Below are 24,401 nucleotides of genomic sequence, written 5' to 3'. Positions count from 1 at the left end.
AGATTATAGAGGTTAACAAAATTCCAAAATTTCGGAGAAAGCAGAAAGTATGCTCAAAACATAGCTAGGAGATTTATATATTCACAAAATAGATACCACACTGGTCCTACATAATCACAGATTTTTTTTTCAAAAGGCAAATATTTCAGTGAAACCTTTGTGAATCCTTCCTTCCTTAACAAATTTCAAAAAGGTGATACAAAAAACATAGCAGGCATCAAAGCTAAGACAAGGAATATAGTACATATCAAGGGAGGAATTTGAAAACACATATGTGTCTTATAGTATTTTGTTACCTGGTATATTAAACATGATGATAATCTATTAGGTATAGATAACCATATAATATCTTTGTAGAATCTCATTATTTATCCATAGAATACAGCAATGAAGAATTGGAGCCTGGTCTGCAAACTTTATTTGGTAAATATGGTAAATATGAAACATTAGGTATAGCCAAAGTTTCTGGCACCATTTTGTTTTATAGGGAGGATGTGGGAAAGGAGACAGAATTATGTTAACCCCAGTAGAAATGTTACTGTTTATTTCCATTATAAACCAGGGAAGTCACATCTTAGTTTATTTGCAGAATGCTACTAAAATTTAGCAGCATGTTTCTTGGAGTCAACTCCCAATCCAAGAGAAGCAGTTTGACATCACGTAACCAATTTAAAATTTCAACTTAACACTAATTGTGCATCTATACTACCTTGTTCCTTCTCCTATCATTTTAGTCACGCAAATATCAAAGATATTCTAACAATCTATATTATAATTTCAGGATTCATAAATGCACTATATATTAACCAACTCTTAATAATTCTACAGAGAAAATCGATATGGGTCTGTTTACTTAAACCTAGATATATTCATAAAAGCTTGCACCCTAGGAAATCAGGCTTCAAAAATCACTTGTTTTGGCCTACAACCTTCTGTTGGGAATTTTAAATCATTTTAATGCAGTGACAAGTACATTATGCAAATACTATCTAGTCATTTATAACTGTTACAGCTGTAACAGCTTGGAGGTTAAAAGCCTCAGTGGGGTTTCAGTATAAAGATTCCCCTGTTGATTGTCTGGTTTATTAAGGTGATATAAAAATCACTATAGCAAACATGCTATGGAGCAAACAGAAATGTCTTCTTTAATTAAAAATTACTGTAAAATCATTAAAAATGTTTATATCTTAATTGAAAATACTGCAGAATCTAGGGATCTGTTTCTTATAAACACCAGGAATTTGCTACAAAGAAATTTAAGAACTTATTCAAAATGCTGAAACTGGAAGTAATTTATCACTATATGTTTTTAAGTACATTTGAAATTCTTGAAGTAGGCAGGCTTTATAAAGAAGAATCAGCAGGATATAAGTTAAACACTGGATTTCAAAGACAATATTTTCAAAAATGTACTTACATGTCTTGCTTAGAAAGCATATTAATATTACAGGCTTAGAATAAACAAGTAAAAAGGGGCCATTTTGGTCATGTACTTCCTGCTAAAGGTACAATCTTAAGAAAATTTCCAAAATTATAATTTGGGGGAAGCTGTGTAACACTGAGTATTGGAGTTTTGAAAACTTTCCCTTCACCATAATGGTTTATAGAATTATATTTATTTGCTGATGGTAACTTTCTGCCTTTAAAAAGGAAGGAGAATAGAAGGGATTCCACTGGCTGAATAGGAAATAACGGGTTAAATTCAGAGGTTACCTTGGTAACAACACAGAAACAACAACAACAAAACTTCTTGAAGTTGCACATACATTTTTAATTGTTTTCCTTCCACTGATAATATACCATGCCACACCCAATCTATTTGTCTAATCACCTTACTCTCAAGATTGGTTTTTGAGGGAACAAGATGCTTAGAAATGACTATATTGTTTGTATTTCTCTAGTTTGACTTTCTTGCTGTTGAAATAAATTTAATTCAGTTATGATTTTCACAACAATAATTTTATTTTATTTTTTTAGCTAAGACAAGCTTCACGGATGCATTTTAGTTCTGGCCAGAAAATTAGGACAGTTGATTTGTACTTAATTCTTCCTGAGAGCAGACCTCATTGATATGCTGAATATTAACTGCCTTAAAAGCAGGGAAAAGAAGGGAAATATATATTTAAGCACATTTGTCTGATATGGAAAGATAGATAGATAGATAGATAGATAGATAGATAGATAGATAGATAGATAGATAGATAGATAGATAGATAGATAGATGATAGAGAGAGAGAGAGACAGAGAGACAGACAGACAGACAGACAGACAGACAGACAGACAGACAGAGATTATCTTCCTTCCTTCCTCAATATCACTTTAAAAGTAATGGAGAACTTTTAAACTGTCCACAATTTCTAAAAACAAACAACCCTTCTGCTGTTTTCCTCCTGTTCTTTTAAAAGTTGTGGTATCATGTTCCTTGTTAAATTATGCATAGGTTGCTTCAAGTTAAGGTATCAGCTACAATGATAAAACCATTCAGTGCTGACAATAAGATTAATGACTATTACTGCGCTGATTTCCTACTATTAGCACTCAGTGGATCTATTCCATCTGCCACTTTAGAGAAAGAAATGCTGGAAGGGGGAACCTCTGCACTGATTTTATTTCATAGCTACTTTCAGTTTGTCCTGCTTAAGTTATACACATTAGTGACATATCATGGCCAACATACATTTAGTGACTACTCCTTCCAAGTGGATGATGTTGGGATGATCAAATTGTCCCATTATGCTGGCCTCACTCAAAAAGTCCCTTCTTTGTTTGTCTGTGTAGCCAGCTTTCAGAGTTTTGATAGCCACACAGATCTCCCTCTTTCCTGGAACCTTGAGACGGCCACTGCAAACTTCACCAAATTCACCTGCAGAAAAAGAAGCACGATAAAAAGGAATCTGCTGACACACATACATTGTTTTAATGCAATTAAGACCTGATTAAATTCCTTCCATTAAGCACTGAGAAGCTTTGGTCTGGCTTAGGCTACCTGCAATCCCAAAGTCCCTTTGCAACTTCCAACTGTGCATTTCCTGTAGATTTCATTTAGCATCATTTAAAAATACGGAGTACCATTTAAAAATGGAAAATTCAGTATCCAATTGTATATATGACATACAACCATACATTTTACATCACTGTTGTGTGTATTGCATTCTTTTTTTCTTCCTTCTCCTCACCAAAATTAAGTCCAATCTGTGGGCACACAAAGATTGTCCATGTTAATTCAATTGTGGATAATGTATAGTTTGGTTGATGATATGCCTACTTCACTTGGACTGATTCTATTATTTCCTCTTTTTACTTATTTGAAAAAATACTACAGAATATAACTTGTAAAAACAGAAATATAATAGACTTGTTCCAGTCATATAAATTTACGTATTGAAAAGTTAAAAACTGGGTCTCCTCAGACACTGTAAACTATTTTATTCAAATGTCTTTGAAAATTGCCTGAAGACTGATAATATATAGAAGAATGTTTACATAAAAAATAATAATAAGTCAACAATTCAACATCCCAGTAAGAATTTGCCATTATAAATTCAGTGCTAACATGATGTCTTAAGCTTACCGACACCTATGACTTTTTCAATCTTTATGCATGAGGCATCAATTTCTTTGGCAAATTCCCGCACAGCTTGGTTGGGATCCTCATAAGTAAAGGGATCTACATAGGTTCTGACACCTAGAATGCAAATATGATTTTATGAAAACTTAAGAACTACATACAAGATAGATAAATATATAGGGAAGGAACATTGCTGTATGTCCACAGAAGATTACAAAAACTATGTAAAGAAAATAATATGCTCAAAAAGCCTCATCATGCATACATTGCACAGATGAATAGAAAATATTAAAGTCAGATCCTATAACAGACCATACATTTGAGTTCCAACAGTAAGTTTGAGTTTTCTGTAACTTACATCAGGAACAATAATGAGTATGCACGTCCTCAAATTTTCTATTGATTTCTATGCTCATGTGGAAAGGACTCCAATGAGAATTTAAGGAAAGAACAATTCTTATAAGTTCTACATCAGTGATGGCAATCTCGGAATGTCACATGACTTTTTTGCCATTGCCAGCAATGGAATGGGTGCATTTTTGCTATGTTCTACATCTTAGAAATCTTTTCATTTATTGACCATTTAAAAATCATATCTATACAAAGAAAAAAAGTGCCTTGCAAGGAAAAGAGAAAATGTGAAGGATTACTTTCTTTCTGTGTTCAGATACTATACTAAATCACATTGCTTAAATGCCCTGAATTAACCCAACTCATTAGGCCATAAATCATTATATACATATTTTTAATAGCTTGGACAATATGTTAAGAAACAAACCACATTATATCTGAAGGATGCAATGTATAATTCCAGACTATATATTCCAAGCCTTAGAATGTTTTCTCAAATGAAAATCTTTATTCTTTTTAAGTATCATCTGAATACTATGTAACAGGGTGCAGCTTTTATAGGGATTTGCATGCATATACATTTTCTATAGTAGCATTCCAATTATGAAGTTATACACAACAGAAATACAAATACAGTTTGAGTGAAAAAAAGCTCCAAATAAAGAAAACTAAGCAATATAACTTGCAAAACGTAATTTTTTTGCTTTATATTGACTAATTTTAAGAATGCATGCAACAGAAGAAAATCAAGCACTACTGACTTTTACCTTGATTTAAATGTTTTTCTTCATCTGCTTCTTGTTTAGCTTTACTGTATTTGCTCCTTCTGTAGAAAAGGGGGGGGAAAAGTATTTCAGATTAAAAGAATTATCTAACTAGTTGTAAATGCAGAGATTTCTGAATTTCTGGATTATTTTACAGTAGATTCCAACATTTATTCTGTCAACTATCACAGGGTTGGGATAATTTAAGGTCTACTTGAAGTAGACATTGCTATATAGCTTGCATTGTACTAATTATTATCTACATCCATAGATACATATAATCAATGGATATTTGGGGAAAATATTTTGCATCAGTATTTTGCTATAAAAGAATATACTTCTGTGATCAGACTCATTTGTTTTCATTTCTGCTAATCAAAGAGTGTGGTGGTACATCATATCTGTGAGCTGCATTTGTTGCCAGCTGGTTTACAAATATTAATCAAGGTGCTGATGATCATACATAAAAACTTTTGTGACATAGTGCCTAGTTACTTAAGGACTGCTTATCTCCATGTTCTACACATCCAGTAAGATATGGCAGACTGAATACCTTTCAGGTTCCCTCAATTAAATAATGCCAAGTGTGCATTTTCTGTTGCAACACCTGCCCTCTGTAATAGTAGGGCTCCATAAGATGTTGGAAAACTGTTTATTCTCCCACACCTTGAAGTAGAATGGTGGTGACCCTTCTAATATTTGGTTTTGCTTGGCATACTTTTTAAGACAAATGAGCGGCGTGGTGGCCTGGTGGTGAAGATCCTCGCCTTCCACTTGGAAGGTTGAGAGTTCAATCCTAGGTAGCGGCAGATGTTTCCTAGGGTGCAAAGAAAAAATATCTGCTGCAAACTCCGTATGGCGTCAGGAAGGGCATCCGGCCAGTAAATGCTCAGTTCTATCCAGTCACCCCTAACTCTACCCTGAATTAAAGATTATAGGGTCATAAAAGTTTTTTTTTTACTTTTTAAGACAAATATTTGTTCATTTACTTTATTATTCTGGCTTTTAATTATGCAAAGTATCCAGAGTCACTAGGGGTCTAGCTTTTAAAAAAATGTTTGTAAATAAGTATAGAGAAAGACTGGAATTAATTATTTTGGCCATCAGATTTACAAATAAAATAGCTGGTCCTTGGCTGATATTTGGGCAGTGTTGCAATGGCAACTACTAACTTATACTTGATTAAGCTATTTATACTTTGCATAATGAAGCATCAAGATTATTCATATTATTGCAATATATGGTGTATCTTTAATCTTCAATGAAGATTAAACAATAAACAAAAGCAGCAAAAACAAAGAAATGTAACAGAATGGTTAAGGAAGGGATTTTCACATAGTTAGAAAGAAATAAGCATGTGATCCTAACATATATCTCCATAAATTCCTAGGATCTCAGGATTCAATTCAGGGAATTTTCTTTAAATACTATTCTCATTAAATATAATTTAAAACATTCTTATTTTGACATCAAAATGAGCCTTGGTGGAGCAGTGGGCTAATGCCTCCTTAAGTAACACCAGCTGCCTGCAATTAGTGCAGGTTCGCATCCCACCAGGCTCAAGGTTGACTCAGCCTTCCATCCTTCCGAGGTAGGTAAAATGAGGACCCAGATTGTTGGGGGCAATTAAGCTGACTTTGTAATAATGCCGCTTGGGGTGTGTGTGAAAGCCCTAATAAGCAGGCATATACATAGAATGAAGGCTACTGCTAAGCTTGTAAGCCGCCCTGAGTCTTCGGAGAAGGGCGGGATATAAATGGAATTAAAATTAAAAAAAATAAATCATGGTGTTTTAGCCTTTTTCTTCCTTTTGCATTTCTGGGAGCTGTTAATATTTCCTAGCATCAGGAAATCCATAGCTATCCCAAGAAATAGTTTGGGATATGCTGGATAAATCTGCAAACAACAATGAAAGTGACAATCACTTGTAACCAATTATGAGATTTGCTATTATTCTTTCAAAAGTGTTAAGCCAGCTAGTCAGCCATGAGACCTGGGAATTCCAGGTGTTGCAATCTTCACACATATCTAAGATATCAAAATGGACAAAGTTGATTAAACTATTTTAATTATGACTAAACAGATATTTTCTTCAAAATGAAATACTAAAAAGATGCCACAGGATCAGTGATAGCAAATTTGATCCAGTGTCTCTAAAAGTGACATGAACAAAATTCATTCTGCATGCAAACTATACTCCTGAGGCTGTGGACTCCTGCATCATACCCATGCCAAACATTCACAAGTACATGGCAGATTAAACACTATATCAACATTTCAATCAAATTATTGACACAAACACATAGATTTCTGTTCTAATAGGGGAGAGAAAAGTTTACCATGCCAACATATATAGGTTTATTATGTATTTAATCAAACTAAAGAAACTGCTGACTTGAATATCCTATTTATTATATATTCCTATTACACCCTCTAATGATTGGAATAAATGTCCTTATGTATTTGTCAACACTGCTAACATTGAATGTTATTGCTTGAGAAGAGATGAAGAAGTAGCCGTTTCATATGTTAAACTTGTGTATTGCTGTAAGACTAGTGTATTGCTTTAGTTTAAGGTTAGAAGGGGGAATGAGTAGGAATGCACCTTCAAGGCCATTCCTCTCATTAAGAAGATAAGTCTTTGGCGGGTCTTCTAATGGAAGGGAAACTGATTCTTTAAATTAATTGGAGAATATGATTAATGACAAAATTAGAAAGGTGGAGAATTGTGTTTTAATATATTGTGCAATATATTGGGCGGAGATTTCAGATTCCAGTTTCTCTCGAGCAAGCATTTGCCGGTGTATTAGGCTAATAAAGGACTTTTAAGGTAAACAATGCCTCAGAGTCACTTGAAAAGCCCATACGTGGGAAACCTGACAGTATTTATGTATGACACATTGTTCAGACAAAATAAACCTAATAAATATATTTTTATCTTTGATTAAAAAGAACCTCTAAAAACAAAACTCTGAAAAAGGGGGCATTTAAAAGAGGGCAGGGACTACTTTTCAGTCCACTAATTATTACCCTATTAAGGTCTAACAGAGGCTTCCCAACCCACTCTTTACTTAAGTTCTATCTTTATCACCTGTTGAGCCTTTGCCCAGAATTAGAGACTACTGGGCCTTTTTGTTTTGAAAAGATTTCTTTCTTTCTTTCTTTCTTTCTTTCTTTCTTTCTTTCTTTCTTTCTTTCTTTCTTTCGTTCCTTTTCTTTTCTTTTCTTTTCTTTCTTTCGCTTGTTTAATCATTAGTAGGGTCTGGGAAGTGCTCAGGATGCCTGAAAAAGGCTGGACACAAACTGACATTTGTAGACAGCTTACCTAAATGACAGCAAAGGAGCCTTTTGTCATATTCAGCTCTATAATTATAGGGATTTGGGTGACAGTGGTTAAGTGGAAGGCGGGTTCAGGAAGGGAATATAAGCACCATGAAAAAACCCTAGGGGTCAGAGATCCAGGCAAGTCTACAGGTGGGATTTAGAGATAAAGAAAAGGTGGACCTTAAAACTGGCAGGCACATACAGCACATGACAAAAAGTAAGTGCCAAGAGTATTAGCAGGTATTATAAAGAAGCAGCATGCGATCCACATTCTTCTTTCCTAGTCAATGCATCAGTTTGCAATGTCAGCATTCACAGAGCAAAGTAGAAAAACAAAGACCAACAAAACCTCAAAGAAGCTTGGATTCTCTATTGAATTAGAAGATGACCTGTGATCATATGGGTTTTCCCAAATCATCACTACAAAGCAATGGAATTCTTAGTTACTGAATCCTAAATTATTGATTATAATAAACAACCTTCAGCAAAATATCACCCAATGAGATAAATCATATTAAACTACTCAATTTGCTTCTTAAAACCAAAGCAAAAACCTTGCTGTCATTTACTGAACAGTTTTCCATTTCTTTTAGTGAACCCACTACCTTTTATTTACTTATTGAAAACTTTATGTACTGCTGTTCCAGGGGCAATACAAGCCTTAGAATATAGTATAAATATATAGTAAAAAAACAAACATATTACAATCCAAAAAATAATACAAACAAAAAACCCATATCTAAATAAAATCAAATACATAAGACAATCAATAGAACTGATTCTGTGATTAATGAAACATAGGTAAAATGCATGGTTTGAAATAGGTTTGTTTGGTGTAAATTGCTGAGATCTTCTACTTTCTATTACATCATCATACATCATACCCTTTGACAAACAGCTAGTTCATTTTTCCTGCATAATATGTGATATTAGCACTGGTATCAAAAATGCAAAGCTTTATTGAAGAAATTGAATCTTGTAAGAATGGGTACCTTTACATAAAAACACAACAGCTTTTCTCTATCAGATCAATGATGCATATGAGAAAGCTAAATAAAACAGACGATAGCCCTCTGTGGATTCCTAGCTGCTGGAATTTAAAGCATGATATCTATTATTCAGGTGATATATATATTGAGGTAAACAGGCATCTATGATTTTAATCCTATTATTTTCTGAAAACTCTTTTTACAAATATCTAAATTTAAGGTCAGCACAATTTATTGTGGAAATAAATTCTATAATTTAAATACTATAGCTTAAGTATGAATCTATTATACACACTTGTTCAAACCTACATGACAAGAGGTCCAGAATGTGCGAATGTGAAGTAGTTAAACATTGGTTACATACAGTAATCATAATCAATAAGCTGTTTGTATAACACAATAAGTATATTATAAACTAGTTCGTATATAGAAGTAAGCTATCTATAAGCTCTGCCTACTACATGTTTCAAAAAAGTTAACTTCCAGTTAATTTCTTCCTCCTGTAGATTATCAACACTTTCGAAGATGGTATCACTGACAATCTATTAGGTGATGAACTCCATATGGCTGACATATATAGAACCATGTGGATCAAATCAAACACCTATTTGATTCAGCATTTTGTGTCCAAAGTTGTCTACTGATGTCTTTGGAAAGCCATGAACAGCACAAAAGTGTATCAACACATTTTAGTTCCTGGCACTGACAGACATGTTGCATTTGTTAACTATCATGATCAATACTCATAAGCTCAGTTAAAAGAAATATTTTCTCCCACATTGTGTGTGTGTGTGTGTGCATGTAAAAAGACTAAGCAATTTAGATTACAAGTACAACTGTATTAAAACAACAAGAGAAGGTAATGTATTAAACCTAACTTTGGGAAATAATTGTTTTTGCTTCAACACAGAATTTGAAAGTCTTACGTAGAAACTTTTTTGTCTTTAACAGTTTTTAACAAAAATGCTTAGCACAACTTTAAATATCTGTTACAGATCATGATATTTTGTGTTTCAATTTCAGAACAACATAATTCAATCCAATGGCCATTTGCATTCTTTTATAATAAATTCACAAGCAGTTGGGCCAAGCATCCAAGCTTTTTATAAACCACATATTTGTTTTTGTCAAATTGATGTATATTTTGTCAAATTGATGTATACAGAGTTATCTGGTTTCACCTTTATGCTGATATCAAAGAGAATAAATAGGAGCGCAAGGAGTTGACATTTCATTTTCTAAGAAGTGATCCAGGGAAGTCCCATTACTAGAGTACATTTATCTGACTTCAGAGGTGTTAATTTAAATAAAATAAAAATGAGGAAGTAGGGTAGGAATTATCTTAGAGAACCTCAATAGGACAATTCTCTGAGGTGCTGACTTGTAATTAGAAATCCAAAGCATCTAAGTATCAATCCTGTCTTAAATAATAAAGCAATCAATAAAAGCGGTGGAGGAATTCAAGTCACTAGGCTCAGCAACACTATTTTCTGTTGGAATAGCTTTTAATAAAGCTATCTCTGTGCTGTATTTTCATAGATTATTTTTCTCTTATCAACATGGAAGCTCGTGAAACTGCTAAACACCTACTGAAATCTATTACAATGATGACTAGTTCTCAGTTTTTATAACTGCATGGCTTATATAACTGCTTTTCTTTTTTTAAAAAACAGAAAAAAACAAATTGAAATTATACAAGAATACATTTGACTTCCGGTGGCTCCGCGGCGACGGAGGGAGCCTTCCCGGGCTGCCCGCGGCTCAGCTGTTGTTTTTTTCACCCGAAACAGCGCCGATCAGCTGTTCGGGCGAATCCGAAGCCCCCTCCTCGGGAGAAGAGGAGGGGGCGAGCTCCCAGGTAGGGGTAGAGTTCTCCAGGGCCGCCTGAGCTTATGGCTTGGGCGGCTGAAGGATTGAACTCCCCCGTAGCCTGGGCTGCTCCCAGCTGGCCGTCGCCTCTGCTCCTGATTCTTGGAGCAGAGCCAGCCGTCTGCGACCACCCCTGCCTGAAGGAATGACTATGATTTAAAGGAGCAGGCAGAGCGATACAAGAGGAAATGGTAAAGAGGATTACTATGTTTTACTCTCCAGCTTGATGGACTTTTTTGGATTACAAATTTGAAGTGAAAGTGCGTCATATTTGGTAAAAGATGGCGGCTAAACCACCCCCTAAAACTCTTCGGAGTGCTGGAACTTCTCCCGTGCAACAATCATTATTGCAGGCGCTGCATCCTCCTGATGTATTGACATCAAAGGACTTACAAGAGGCTCTTGAAAAACATACCCAGGTAATTTTGGAATCAATTAATATTAGATTTGCACAGATGGAGGAGAAATTGGAGAAATTGGAGGAGAGAATGGAGGAGAGGATGGAACAGAAGCTCAAAGCGATGAGGGTAGACATCTTGACTTCAGTGTGTAAAGTGGCTCGGTGTGTGGAAGAATTGGAGGAAAAGCTAGAAGACTTGACTCAAAAGAATGCTATATTAGAAGCAAAAGTATTGGAGAATGAAAATAAAATGGAAAAGGAACTGTGTCTTGCTGAATATTTCCAGATGCAGTTTGCCATTAGAATTAGAGGCTTAAAGGAGAATACTAAGGAAGATCTAAAGCAGCTGGTTTCTGAGGCTTTTGAAATAGTGTTGAAACAGCCAGCATCTGAAATAAAAGGAGGCATGGACAAAGTGTTTCGTGTGAATTCATGGATTGCCAGACAGAGGAAGTTGCCTAGAGATGTGGTGGTATATTTTGCAAAAAGGGAAACTAGAGATGAAGTTATACAAGCTGCTTATGATACTAAAGTTATGATTGCTAATCAAGAAGTTTTGGTCTTAAAAGAAATTCCTCCAAAGATTCTAAGGAGAAGGAAGGATTTTACATTTCTTGTGCAAGAGCTCAAGCAACGAGATATAAGGTTCAGATGGGAGATCCCAGTGGGGTTGATGGTGACGCACGAAGGTAAAAAGTACCGTTTGGTTACTGTGATGCAAGCGCGTGATTTCTACAATAATGTTTTAAATGTAACGCCATTAACACTTTTGGAAGCTGGAAAGGGATCTGGAGAAGGAGTGCATCAAGAGGCCGAAGATGGTCAGATAGAAGACAACGGTGTTGGAGGAGATCAAGATACAACCTCGTTGGATGAATCTATAAAACAGAGGGTGACGCGTGCTGCTGCAAAACGATCTAAGAAGAGAAAGTAGCAGGAATCGCAGAAGTCTTTGGAACTTTTACGATATAGTCAAGTAGTCAAGTAGGGGAGGGGGGAAAAGATTTGGGTGTAGACGCAATATATTTTTATATTTGGTGGTTTTGTGGAAAGGGTGAGCTTTTTTGGATTAAAGTTCAAGTTTTGTTTGCAATCTTTTTTTTTTTTTTTCTTTTTTGTTGTGTTTGGAATAATTATAGATGTGGTACTGGAAGAGGAACGGTCGATTACAGAAGAGTTGACTTTAAAGTTTTTTGATTTGGGATCCTTGGTTAATTTGGAAAATTATTTGTAAGAATGTTATATCATGGAATGGATAAAATGGATGGAGTTTATTTAGGATAAGTATAGGGTTGAGAAGGGTTTTTTTTTTCTTTTTCCTTTTTTCTGTTTTTAATATATGTTTAATACTATTAAGGTTTGTTCCATTCTATATAAGCTAGAGAGTGTCCTTTTCTTATTCTAGTTTTTTTTTTATATATATATTTAATATTGTTAAGGTTTGTTTTATCCTATATAAGCTAGAGAGTGATGGATTTTAGAATTTATAGTTGTTAGTATATGGTTGCTTAGGTTTGCTTTTTTTTATATATATATACCTTGTATTCAGCTCTGGGAAGTAGGGGGGGGAGGGGGGGAGGTAGGGGGGGGAGGAGGGAGGGGGGAGGAGGGGAGGTAGGGGGGGAGGAGGGAGGGGGAAGGGGGGTTTTTCAAGGGAAAATTGTATTTTAAAACTTTTCAATAAAAAAAAAAAAAAAGAATACATTAGAAAGTATATAATCTAATTCACATAAATCCCGGATTCTATCAACCAGTTTACTTTCTTATTTTTAATTGAGTTTATTAAAAGACTAGAAGCAGATCATGACACTAAAATATTTTTTAGTATCTTAATGTTCCAACAGAAAATATGCGAAATAAACCTTGAGTCACAGAGCATATGGACTAGGAAATGCTATGTTAACTAGATCTGGATATTGACCTTTCTCAATACAGTATGAATAATATAGCCTTCTGTTTTATTTGCTGACTCTGGAGCAACATTTTTTTTTACCAAGAAAAGAGATAACCAGTACCAAACATTAAAACTTAAAATTTGTCATCTTAAACCAGGGTGTTTTTAGGGTCATTAGAATTGTAATACAATCTTAGCAATCCTTTAATAGCTTGGAGCCAAATTTATTCAATCTAGGAAAGTATTATATATGCATACTCTATTACTATTATTTTGAAGGATGGGGGGAAGCGATGGATTTATCAATCCTTTTCATTGAAATGAAACAGGACATCTGTTGGAATTAATATCCTCTAATGAACAATGGAACATATGGGGCAGTGGAACACGCTGCTATTGGAAATTACTTATGCAGTATAGCATAGTAATCTTTAGGGGTATGCAAAATGTTTTCAATTTGAACCATTTCAAATTTGAAACAATTCATCTTGACTTCAAAATGTCCTGCTTCAAAGAGAAAAGGCTGTTTCAAGTGTGAAATAGGATGTTTCCCTTAGAAGTGTTCTGAATATGAAGCAGAATGTTTTACTTCTGGAACAGAGATGTTTTCCTTTCAAAATATTTCCACAATGGCTCAGAGCAGCCCATTCTGCATTGGAATATAGTAGTTTTTGCACTCGTAGCAGGGTGTTTCCAATTTAAACCAGAGTGAATTTCAAGCACTATGCACACCTCCAATTTTTATTTCTACAGTTTATGCATCATATATCACAGTTCTAAAACCTCATTTTTTTTCTCTGTTCAGTGGACTACTGGGAAAACGGCAGGAAAGTCTTGCCAGAGGTAGAATAGCTTCGTAAGCACTTTTAAAACGAGGGAAAGAGCTACATAAAATTCAGTAATAGGTTATCTAACTTGTTTTAATCCTATCTAAATTCATATTTGATATCCATGCACTAAATAACAGAATATCAGTAGATTGTCACCTCACTGAGAATTATTGGAAAAATCTTTATATTTTATTTGATTGTTTAATATTTATCATTAATTATTGCATGGATTCTTACAAACTAATAAATAATAGATTTTATACATTTCTATTCAGCCATGGAATGGGAAGAAAAGGAAGAAAAAGGAAAAAATAACATCTGGTAATTTGATTTTGGTATAATCCGAATAAAATGATATATACAGTTGGTTGCCTAAATAATTTATTCCAATTCCTTGGTGCTAAATGAATAAATGGTATACATTTCCTTATTAATATGACATACTATATTATTACTATTACAGTACTCATCTTCATTTGGGAAGAAAAATGGCAGAAAAATAAGGAAACATGTAATAAATATATTTAATAACATATTGTAATAAAATATATTCCTCTCATTTCCCTATTAAATTCTGGAAATGCAGAAAAGCACGGGAATTAGAAAAAAAAAACATTGTTTACCCCACTGTTTACAATCTTAAAAATTGTGACAGATTCTCTCACTTTAGTGGTTGTTCAAATGGTGATTAAAGAATGATGTAAGGTTTTATAGGTGTGTTTTTCTTTTAGTATCAGGAACTAAGATGTATGAGTTAAAGGCTGGCAATGGAGACTCACTCTAAGGCTAGCCAATAGAAGCAAAATGTGAAAGAGAGCACTTTTTTTGTATACATCAAACCTTTATTTTAAAGGAAAGATAGAAAACTGACTGCAGAAAAAGACCTAGTAGTCTATCAAGTCTGCCCTTTGAGTTTTTTGTTTTTTCTTTCTAATTTATGTATTTATTATTTTAAATTTTTATTTTACTTTTTTATGTATTAATTAATCTTTGTTCACATTTGTGGAACCTTTTTCCTGTCTTCTTACTACTTCCCTATCCCATTCTCTCACTTCCCTCCAGCCAGATTATCTGGTAAGAAACAGATAAATCTTTCCAGAGATCTCTTTCTTCTTTCCTCCTCATTCCATTAACTTCCTTCTGTCCAATTCTCCACACTTAGAGAAGACTTTTTTCCCCAACTTCCATTGTGTAATGCTTCACTTTCCATATCTTCTTTCTCTGTCTCTACAAATTTTCCACCAGTGGATGAAACTAAACCAAGAGAAAGATGAGGTCTTCTTTCTTATTGCAAAAGAAAAAAGAACCTACTTGTCTGCCAGCCCTAAACCCCTTTCACGTACAGATGGTACTGAGTTCCAAATAAGCCTTATTTCAAAGAAATATTTTTTTTAATTTATCTAATATTTTCCCTTCTTGCTTTGTCCAAGAAGAAAGCAATATAATTTATGCTCTGAATAAGCAAACAAAAAAACCTTTCACCTGTGGAAGTAAGAGTAAAAGCTTTCTTTTCCTAGACCTTTAATTTAACCTGGCTGGTTTACCCACTATGGAATATATAAGTGTCTTCTATTGTGTTCCTCACAGCAAACAACAGCTGATGTGGCCAAATGCAGAGGTGATTAGAAAATCAAAAAGGCATTCTTTTTACTGGGTATAAGCTCAAATACAGGAGCTTGTTTCATTTCATCTCCCCAGAACGCCTTCTCTGGCTTGGCACTCTTAGCACAGAACTCATCAACCCAGAATAATGCATTCATTAAATTCTACATCAAATTACAGTCTCTCTTCAGATCTCATTGCTGGCTTGCATCTTAAAACCTCCCACCACCACCCCCATAGCTAGAATTGGTTTTGCATCTGAACAGCAAATAATTCTAGAACAATTACCATTACATTACATGCTGCTGTGGTACTGATGCTGAGAAGATCAAAGCAACACAGGAGAAGTCTTGTGATGCAAATGCAGTGTTTATGATGCTAATCAAAGAATTTAGCTTTGTTTCAAGGAGGCAAAAAGCTCCCTCATGAAAGAAAAGGAGAAAGAAGGGGAGCTTAAACCCTTACCTCCTACTGATGACAAAGGCAGCAATGAGAATGACCACGAGGACAACACTGCCAGCCACTGAGACCAGAAGGACGGTGGGATTGGTGCCTTCCCCAATGATGGGAGAAGGAACTAGAAAAAAACACACACAATATTTGTTAAGATTCTGCAGCAATTGTGCCACAGATAAGAATAGCACAGGATCAGAGAGTGAGGTGTGAGCAGTTTATGTGAAAATAAAGGCAGTTCATGACTTTGTCTAGAATTATTCTGTCACCTTTTCTGTAGGTATTCATTCTTAATTCTTTTCCAGGAGAGCCCTAATTAGTAAAAAGACATTATGTTCCACAATGAATTTTGGGAAAACTCTTCGGTTTTCTCCCTTCACTTTTACTCTTGAGAATATAATGGCTGATTTAGTGCCTGCTGAGCTGCTTCCCATTTTATTTGATTTAAAATGGACCAGATGCTCATTCCTTGACTATGAGCAAGAGGAAGATTCAAACAGAACAAGATGTTTTCCACTGTCTTCAGCGGCATAGAGTACTTCACATTTTCACATGCTCTGCCTGAGGGTTGTTAACACTGAACAGCACAACCTGAACTGATTAAAATTTCTTCATGCAATGAAAATTAAACATCCAATCTCTCCTGTTATTTCAAGAAGCAACTATGTTTTTTTTAACATTTGTCCAACAGACACACACATGCACAATATTGACATTTTATTTCTGAAATGAATTGGAGAAGAGAAAATAATAGCTAGATCTAAAATAGTCCCTAATTATACTGAACAAAGTTTTCCTCTTTGGCAGAAAGGCAGCAGAATGGCAATTGGACTTGATTGCCTGATTGCTGACAAATGAACTAGAATAGGAAGGAGGTGAAGATTCAAAGCTGTTAGCTACTGGCCCATCTAGAATGATTACTTCATGGGGAAAAAGTCCTCTAGGGTTTCATATTTTCTCATTCCTAAATGTGCTATACAACAAAGGCCAAAGTATATTGAGGCTTGAAGTCAAGAACAAGTCAACACCCTCATCTATCCAACATGTATGCAAACTGATTGGACTGACAATTCATAAATGACTCATTACTATTGTTTTAGGGAACTGTGCAGTCAGGAATATTCAAAAGTTTCATGTCAAGTACAGAAATATTTAGAAGAAAAAGGAAACCAATTGTTACATTTAATATAATTTATAATTGTCTATGGAGCCTGACGTTTAGTATACTTTGCAAATCTACCATTAATTAATAAACTGAACAGCAACAATAATACATGTTTCTTTAAAATATTGAAAACAGTTTGCCTGTAATATAAAGATAACAATGAATGTAAGTAGAGGGGTTATGCTATTATTTTATTTCCTCTCTTTTTGATAATTTCCTTCTGGCATTCTAAACCTAGGAACTCAAGTTTATACTTGTGTTTGGAAGTTTTAAATCCTGAAAACTTCCAAACACAAATGACTCAATATAATCCAACAACCCATTACTCTTTTCACAAAAAAAGTAGATACAAGGATGTTGAAATTAAAGCCCTATCTTTCCATCTTTGGTAATGTTAGTGACATGCTTCTTTTTTCTCTTTTTTCCATTGCTGGAAAAGGTTTGTGAATATAATGTGGACAGAGTAAAGGAGACAACATCCTTGCATTTCAGGCACACACAAAAGAGCACACTTCCAATTGGACTCTTGGTAAAAGCAATAAAAAACAACAAAAATACATGAACACAGAATCCTTTTGATTTCTTAGTCAAAGCTTGGTAATGAATTCCAAACCATCACCAACAAATCATTCACATTCAACTCAAGTCCATACAATAGGCTTTTGAAATAGTGACAAGGGAAAATGCCTCCATTACCCCAGTGAGAGATCTATTGTTATTACCTGTATTGGTTGTGAATTCAAACGGTCCACTGAAGTCTCCATATCCAGCTGCTGTCCTTGCTCGCACATGAAAGACATATGAAGTCAAAGGATTCAAACCCTTGATATCAGTATTTCTGGTTGCTGTTTTCACAATGCGATAGCTACGCTCATTTTGGTCCTAGCAAAAAGAAAGAAACATAAAAAGGAGGAGGAAAGTGAATAAGGAGGTCTCCTGAAGGTCTTGGATCTTTGTATTTTACTTATTAGGAAATATAATCACATTTAGATAATGAATGTGATTTTTCTTTTAGTGTTTCTATTATTAGCTTTAATGACATGAGTGTTATGGACTTTTAAATTTTGTCAGAGGATTTTTCTTGTCTGAAAAAGCAAAGAGAATATCTATAATTTAAACTCTGCTGGGGGAAAAGGTAAGAAAGAAATTTTTGGTAAAATAACAAAGTAGTTGTCATCCTCTTCCTGATGAACTAACAATGTTTTATTTCTAGTAGTCTTTTCACACATTCTCCTTTTTTCTTTGAAGTTTAGAACTATAAGTCCTAAAATAATTGAAGGGATGGCTGCCAATCTTCTCCAACTATTTTCTGCTTTTCTGCTGGTAAATACATCAAGAAAAAAAATACCGGTACTATAATCTTGTTCCAGGAAAAATCTACAACTCATTTTTGATACAATTAGGAAAGGAAATAAAGTGATTATATTAAAAGAAATGGAAAGAGAGAGAGACAGAAGAAAAAAGTAATTGTTCACTTTGCAGACAACCTTGAGAGGAAATAGATCTTTTTATAGTTCTGAAATGGAGGAGCAACAAATTATATTATAGAAATAACAATTCTGCACAATTTGGAAGAGGTGAAGAATGTAATTTTCTTTTCCTTGTTTCCTATTAAAATTTATTAAACCCCCACTATCATTCTGGGCAAAAGCTATCAGCTCATACAGAGTCCATTATTATTACTGTGTTATATTCTTCATTATTACACATCTATCTCTGTTTTAAGGCTAATGTTGCACTGCTTCTATGTTCTATTGATTTTCACTACAAATAGCCTCATTATGATCAGACAGTTCCTAGAAAAAGAAAAAATGCCACCACTATTACCCAGTAAGAAAAAAATATATATGCAAGTTGTTATTCAATTCAACTTCTTAGTCAACTTCTTTTGACAGTTCAATTGTCAAAATGGGTATGATTATAAAAACATTTTTTCTAATAAAGTCCATTTATGTGATGATTACTGTATGTTTATTTGACTCAGCATTCAAACATTATAGTGAAATGTCATTTATCCATAATTAATAATAATACCTTTTCGTAATATTTGACTTCATATTCCAAGATGACTCCATTTGGCCGGTCAGGTTCCAGCCAAGCCAATGCCACACTGTGCCTTGTTATTTCCTTAGCTTGGATCAAAGTAATTTGAGAAGGAGCTGTCAATAAAGAGATTGGGAAATGTCAGAAAATGTTCGCAGAAGAAGTCAAAGTATTGAATGATGTTGGAATGTTTACATTTTTAGCACATATATATATCTTGAACATATCAAATAATACAACTCAGAGCAGTTCTAGCTTTAGGCATATTGGCATGACCGGCAGATTATTAAAATAGTATTTCTGCACTAAATTATATTTAAGGCCCAGGGCTTTGATGGCTCCTCCTTTCTTGTTATGCTGATTTTATGGCCTTATTCCAACTCTCTATTAGTACAAGTATCTTAATGAAGTCTTTCAAATTCTGCTGGCAAGGGAAAATAATGAAATATTGTTGAGTGACATCAGCAGTATAGTTTAATTGATGAATTATATCTGCTGATTACATCAGGAAACTGAAACTAGCAAAAGCATCTATGCTGTGAAGAAGGATTAAATGATATCACACACACATAAGATAATAGGTTGGTGAGATGAAATCTATTTCCTCTAAATCAAGCATTATTTCAAATCATTTTTTTCCAATGATTTCTGTGTGTCCTTTCCACTGTTACTCTATCTTCTGCCTACAGAAATTGAAGAAATAACAGGAAAAACCAATGCCAAGAAAAACATTAAATCTTATAACTGACACCTGTGCATCCACATGGAGGGGCAAATGGAGAAGTAACATGTTATGAAGTATGATATCATCATATAAAAGGTGAAAATTATGTATGTCTTTTGAATCACTGGTGTACTGGTGTCAGGCCACAAATGATGGCATTGTGGATTCTACTCACAACAATTTTATATGATCTAAATGTTTCCCTTCCCTCATATTAAATAGCCAGGTCTTCAAAGTTTTTGCTGGCACCCTTCTCACACTCTCTGCCACTATCAGGCAAGTGGAATCATCAGTAATATCAAAAAAATGATATAGAATCCTTCTGTCCCATTTGCCTAGACAAAAGGTTATGAAGTCCCGTTTTTCTTAAAAATGAATTTTTAAGCAACAATGAAACTGTATCCGATGTAGCGAAACAAGTTATTTTACTTGCTGTTTGATTATTGATTATATTGATTACATATCTTATGTGGCACTTGGGACAGAGATCATGGAGACAATATAGAAGTAGTCCAAGTATTTAAATTTGAAATGAATTTAGAATCAAGAGGTACAGGGATGCTGTCTGTTATTAGTCAAAAAGCTTTCTGCATTATACATATAAAAATGATTTTTTTATTTTTTGAGATTCTTTCTGGTTTTAGTCTAGTCTAATCAACAGAAGTACCAATCATAATGACCAACATTTAGAAATATCTAAACACAGAACTAAAGGCAGTTCACATGTAACATCTATTATTTTCTTCATTCCCCACCTCAATACCATAGGCTGTCACCTCTTTTGAGCACGAGAGCCAATTTACTTCCAATTCAGCTGTGCCTCAGCAAGAAACATACTTAATACATTCATATTTAAAGTTGGCTTTCCAGAATTAAGGGTGGACCTGTTTTTCATTGGCAAGAACTCTGCCTCTCAGTTCTTAGGCTGTCCCATTTCCCTGCTAAGACACTAAGTTACTATATTTCATACTAACATCTTAAGTTGTCAGACAAGAGAATGACTTGGTAGTTCGGCAGGTTTCCAACAAACCTCAAATGACAAACCTGGACATGGGCAAAAGGGTAAGATGCTAGCCATTTCTTGTGCTTGCCTCTTGCTCAGCTGTATTTTCTCATGCAATGTTATTAATACTTCAGGAATGGCAATACTAAGGGAAATTGCAGTTTTAAAATGTGTCAACAGGGTTTAGCAGTAGAAACAGTGACCATGTGGAAGTGTCCAAGACAATTTATTTCACCTTGATGTTTTTGTCTCGTTTTCACCTCTTTTCCAAAAGACAATAGATTTCTTGACAATTTCATCAGTATTATAAAACTGATTAAATTCTAAGCTTTCTTTTGAATTATATTTTTAAATGCAATATGGAATGCTAAGATAAAACAAACAATGGAATAAATAAGAAAGAAATGTCTCAATAAAAGCTTCTGAAGGTCTCCTTAATGGTATCATTGGTGCCTGAACTTCAGACGTTTAAAAGGCCAGGGGACAATGCTGTTTCCCTTAACTATGACAGAAACAGATCCGTAGTTCTACTGGACGAATAGGCTTTCAGAAGATTTATGACTCAAGCTGCCTGGTCCTTATTTTTCTGTTACTGTGTGGTCATGTCTCTAGCCAACTGTTATCAAGTCCTGCCACAACTGACACAGCTTTGATACAAATGGTGGTGGTCTCCAGGGAAGAACAGATTTTTTTTTATCTTATCAGCAAAAGCTGTGCTGTATAGTCAGAGATTAGACAGCTTTCCAAATTGAATATATTCTTTCCTTTGTCCCTAAAAAAACGCCTACAAATATGCAGGTGCTTATTTTTGAAACAAACAAAACAAAATCAGCAATCAACAACCATCTGAACATTTATTAAAATCTTTCAATGGAAATTATAATATAAATACCTCATAAAAAGGGAAAGAAAAAAAGAAAGAAAGAAAGAAAGAAAGAAAGAAAGAAAGAAAGAAAGAAAGAAAGAAAGAAAGAAAGCAAAAACTAATTAAACTTATCTCTTGTTTTATGTTATTCTATATAATTTGTAAAACTCAAGGAACACTTTAAATAACAATATAAATATAGTCACAAGGAATAATAATAAAAATTGGACATGTAAACTTCAGAATTACTTGACATATCAGACAGACCTGATGGGAAAAAAAACTAAGCAGCAGGCACTCTCTGTCAGGAAGACTGTTTTCTGATCTACATTTTGACAGTTTGGCATCTCTGTTAAAAATTATTCTGGAGCTTTGCTTCTGCATCCTTTAGCACATCTGCCAATCTGTCTATTTGTTCCTTACCATGAAACTTATGTGCATGAAAATATACTGAGTGACAGAAACAGGAATGGAAGGATTCGTTAAAATGGATTACATCAAGATATTTACATAAAGTAAACAGTACCAACAAATGGAATAACTCTAATTTGATAACCCAGTTGTGACCCTGATACAAGGATAAGCTTTTCTCCATTTATTTTCAAGTGTCAACACTCAATGAAATAAATCTATCATGCTCTTCAAACATGAACAGATTAGTGACAATCCAGCCATAAAAATCACATTTTCTGGTTAATCAGTATCTCTTGAAGACTAGTTGGGTTACTCTTTCATATATAAACATTGAACAACAGATCCCAGCAATCTCTGAGAGAATTTCAGTTTTCTTTCGCTCATCTCCACATAGTCACAGATATTTGAATGTGAATACTGTGAAGTGATATCCCGAAATATTTGGGCTGAAAGAGTTTTCTCCTGGTACAAGGAGAATCAGGTATATTTCAACTGCAGACAATGTGATTTTAGTATTATTGGAATTATGGGTTACTAAACACAATCCCCTTCATGGATTACTGCCTTGTCGTGGCGCGCCCACAGAGAATGCCCTCCCCCTGGGGGCCATCAGTCGGCATTCTCTGACCGGTGGCACCCTGAGGAGGCCCTCTCTGTGGGAGCGCACTGGGCGGAGGGAAGTTGATGCCGACCGCAGGTGCTCCCTAAGGTACTCCGGACCCATGCCATGTAGGGCTTTATAGGTCATTACCAGCACCTTGAATCTCACCTGGAAGGCAACTGGAAGCCAATGCAGCTCATAGAGCAGAGGTGTAACATGGGAGTATCAGGAGACCCCCAACACAACTCGTGTGGCTGCATTCTGCACCAGTTGGAGCCTCCGAGTGGTCCTCAAGGGCAGCCCCATATAGAGAGCATTGCAGTAGTCTAATCGAGAGGTCATGAGCGCATGAGTGACTGTACGCAAGGCATCCCGGTCTAGATAGGGCCGCAACTGGCGCACCAGGCGAACCTGGGCAAAGGCCCCCCTAGTCACCGTTACTATATGATCTTCTAAAGAAAGCTGTGAATCTAGGAGGACTCCCAAGTTGTGAGCCCTATCTACGGGGGGTAATAACTCACCCCCCATAGTATGAGATGGAATGATCTGAGTTTCCCTAGATGCCGGCACGCACAGCCACTCAGTCTTGTCAGGGCTGAGCCGAAGCCTGTTCCTCCCCATCCAGACCCGGACCGCCTCCAGGCAATGGGACATCACGTCGAGGGCATCACTGGGGTGGTTTGGGGTCGAAATGAAAAGCTGGGTATCATCAGCATACTGATGATACCCAACTCCAAAACCATGAATGATCTCACCCAGAGGCTTCATATAGATGTTGAACAGGAGAGGCGAGAGGACCGACCCCTGAGGAACTCCACAAACAAGAGGCCTCGAGGTGGACCTCTGTCCCCCTGCCAACACCAACTGTGAGCGTCCCAGGAGGTAGGAGGAGAACCACTGAAGGACCGTGCCTCCCACTCCCAATCCCCTGAGACACCGCAGCAGGATACCATGGTCGATGGTATCAAAAGCCGCTAAGAGGTCTAATAGGACTAGGACAGAGGAACAACCCCTGTCTCGAGCCCTCCAGAGATCATTCACCAGAGCGACCAATGCCGTCTCCGTGCTGTGCCCGGGCCTGAAACCCGATTGGTACGGGTCCAGATAGTCAGCTTCCTCCAGGACCAAAGGGAGCTGATGCGCCACCACGCTCTCAACAACCTTCGCAAGAAAGCGAAGGTTGGAGACCGGACGAAAGTTGTTTAATACAGCTGGGTCCAAGGCAGGCTTCTTGAGGAGAGGTCTCACCACCGCCTCCTTCAAGGCGGCGGGGAAACTACCCTCACTCAAGGAAGCAGATATCACCGCCTGGAGCCAGCCTCGTGTCCCCTCCCGAGCCGCATAAACCAGCCAGGAAGGGCACGGGTCCAATAAACACTTGCTATCCTTCATCATTTAAAATGTTACTTCAGGAAAATGAATAGTTGACTAAGATTATATATTCTTTTATGGATTTTTTATTACATGTAGAGACAATATTTTATCCAGCATATTATTCTCACAGAAGATGTTCTATCCTAGTGAACTCAGTTCAATTATATA

At 35.6% G+C, this 24,401-nt stretch overlaps 1 protein-coding gene across 1 annotated transcript in view; it reads right to left on the bottom strand.

Moving 5' to 3' along the window:
• The window catches only part of EPHA4 (EPH receptor A4), a gene marked incomplete at its 5' end in the record, with an annotated part of 180,299 nt that overhangs the window by 27,423 nt on the left and 128,475 nt on the right, over positions 1 to 24,401 (bottom strand). The window contains 6 exons of the mRNA XM_081328820.1: positions 2,678 to 2,863; positions 3,572 to 3,685; positions 4,687 to 4,745; positions 16,057 to 16,168; positions 17,932 to 18,091; positions 19,244 to 19,368. Coding sequence (XP_081184946.1) covers positions 2,678 to 2,863; positions 3,572 to 3,685; positions 4,687 to 4,745; positions 16,057 to 16,168; positions 17,932 to 18,091; positions 19,244 to 19,368 — 756 coding nt within the window. The remainder of the gene's footprint in view (positions 1 to 2,677; positions 2,864 to 3,571; positions 3,686 to 4,686; positions 4,746 to 16,056; positions 16,169 to 17,931; positions 18,092 to 19,243; positions 19,369 to 24,401) is intronic.

This window comes from Vipera berus (assembly GCF_964194415.1).
Source record: "Vipera berus genome assembly, chromosome: 5".
NCBI classification, from domain to species: domain Eukaryota; kingdom Metazoa; phylum Chordata; class Lepidosauria; order Squamata; family Viperidae; genus Vipera; species Vipera berus.
The sequence above is the reverse complement of the archived record's forward strand: the minus strand, read 5'-3'. Positions and strand labels throughout refer to the sequence as shown.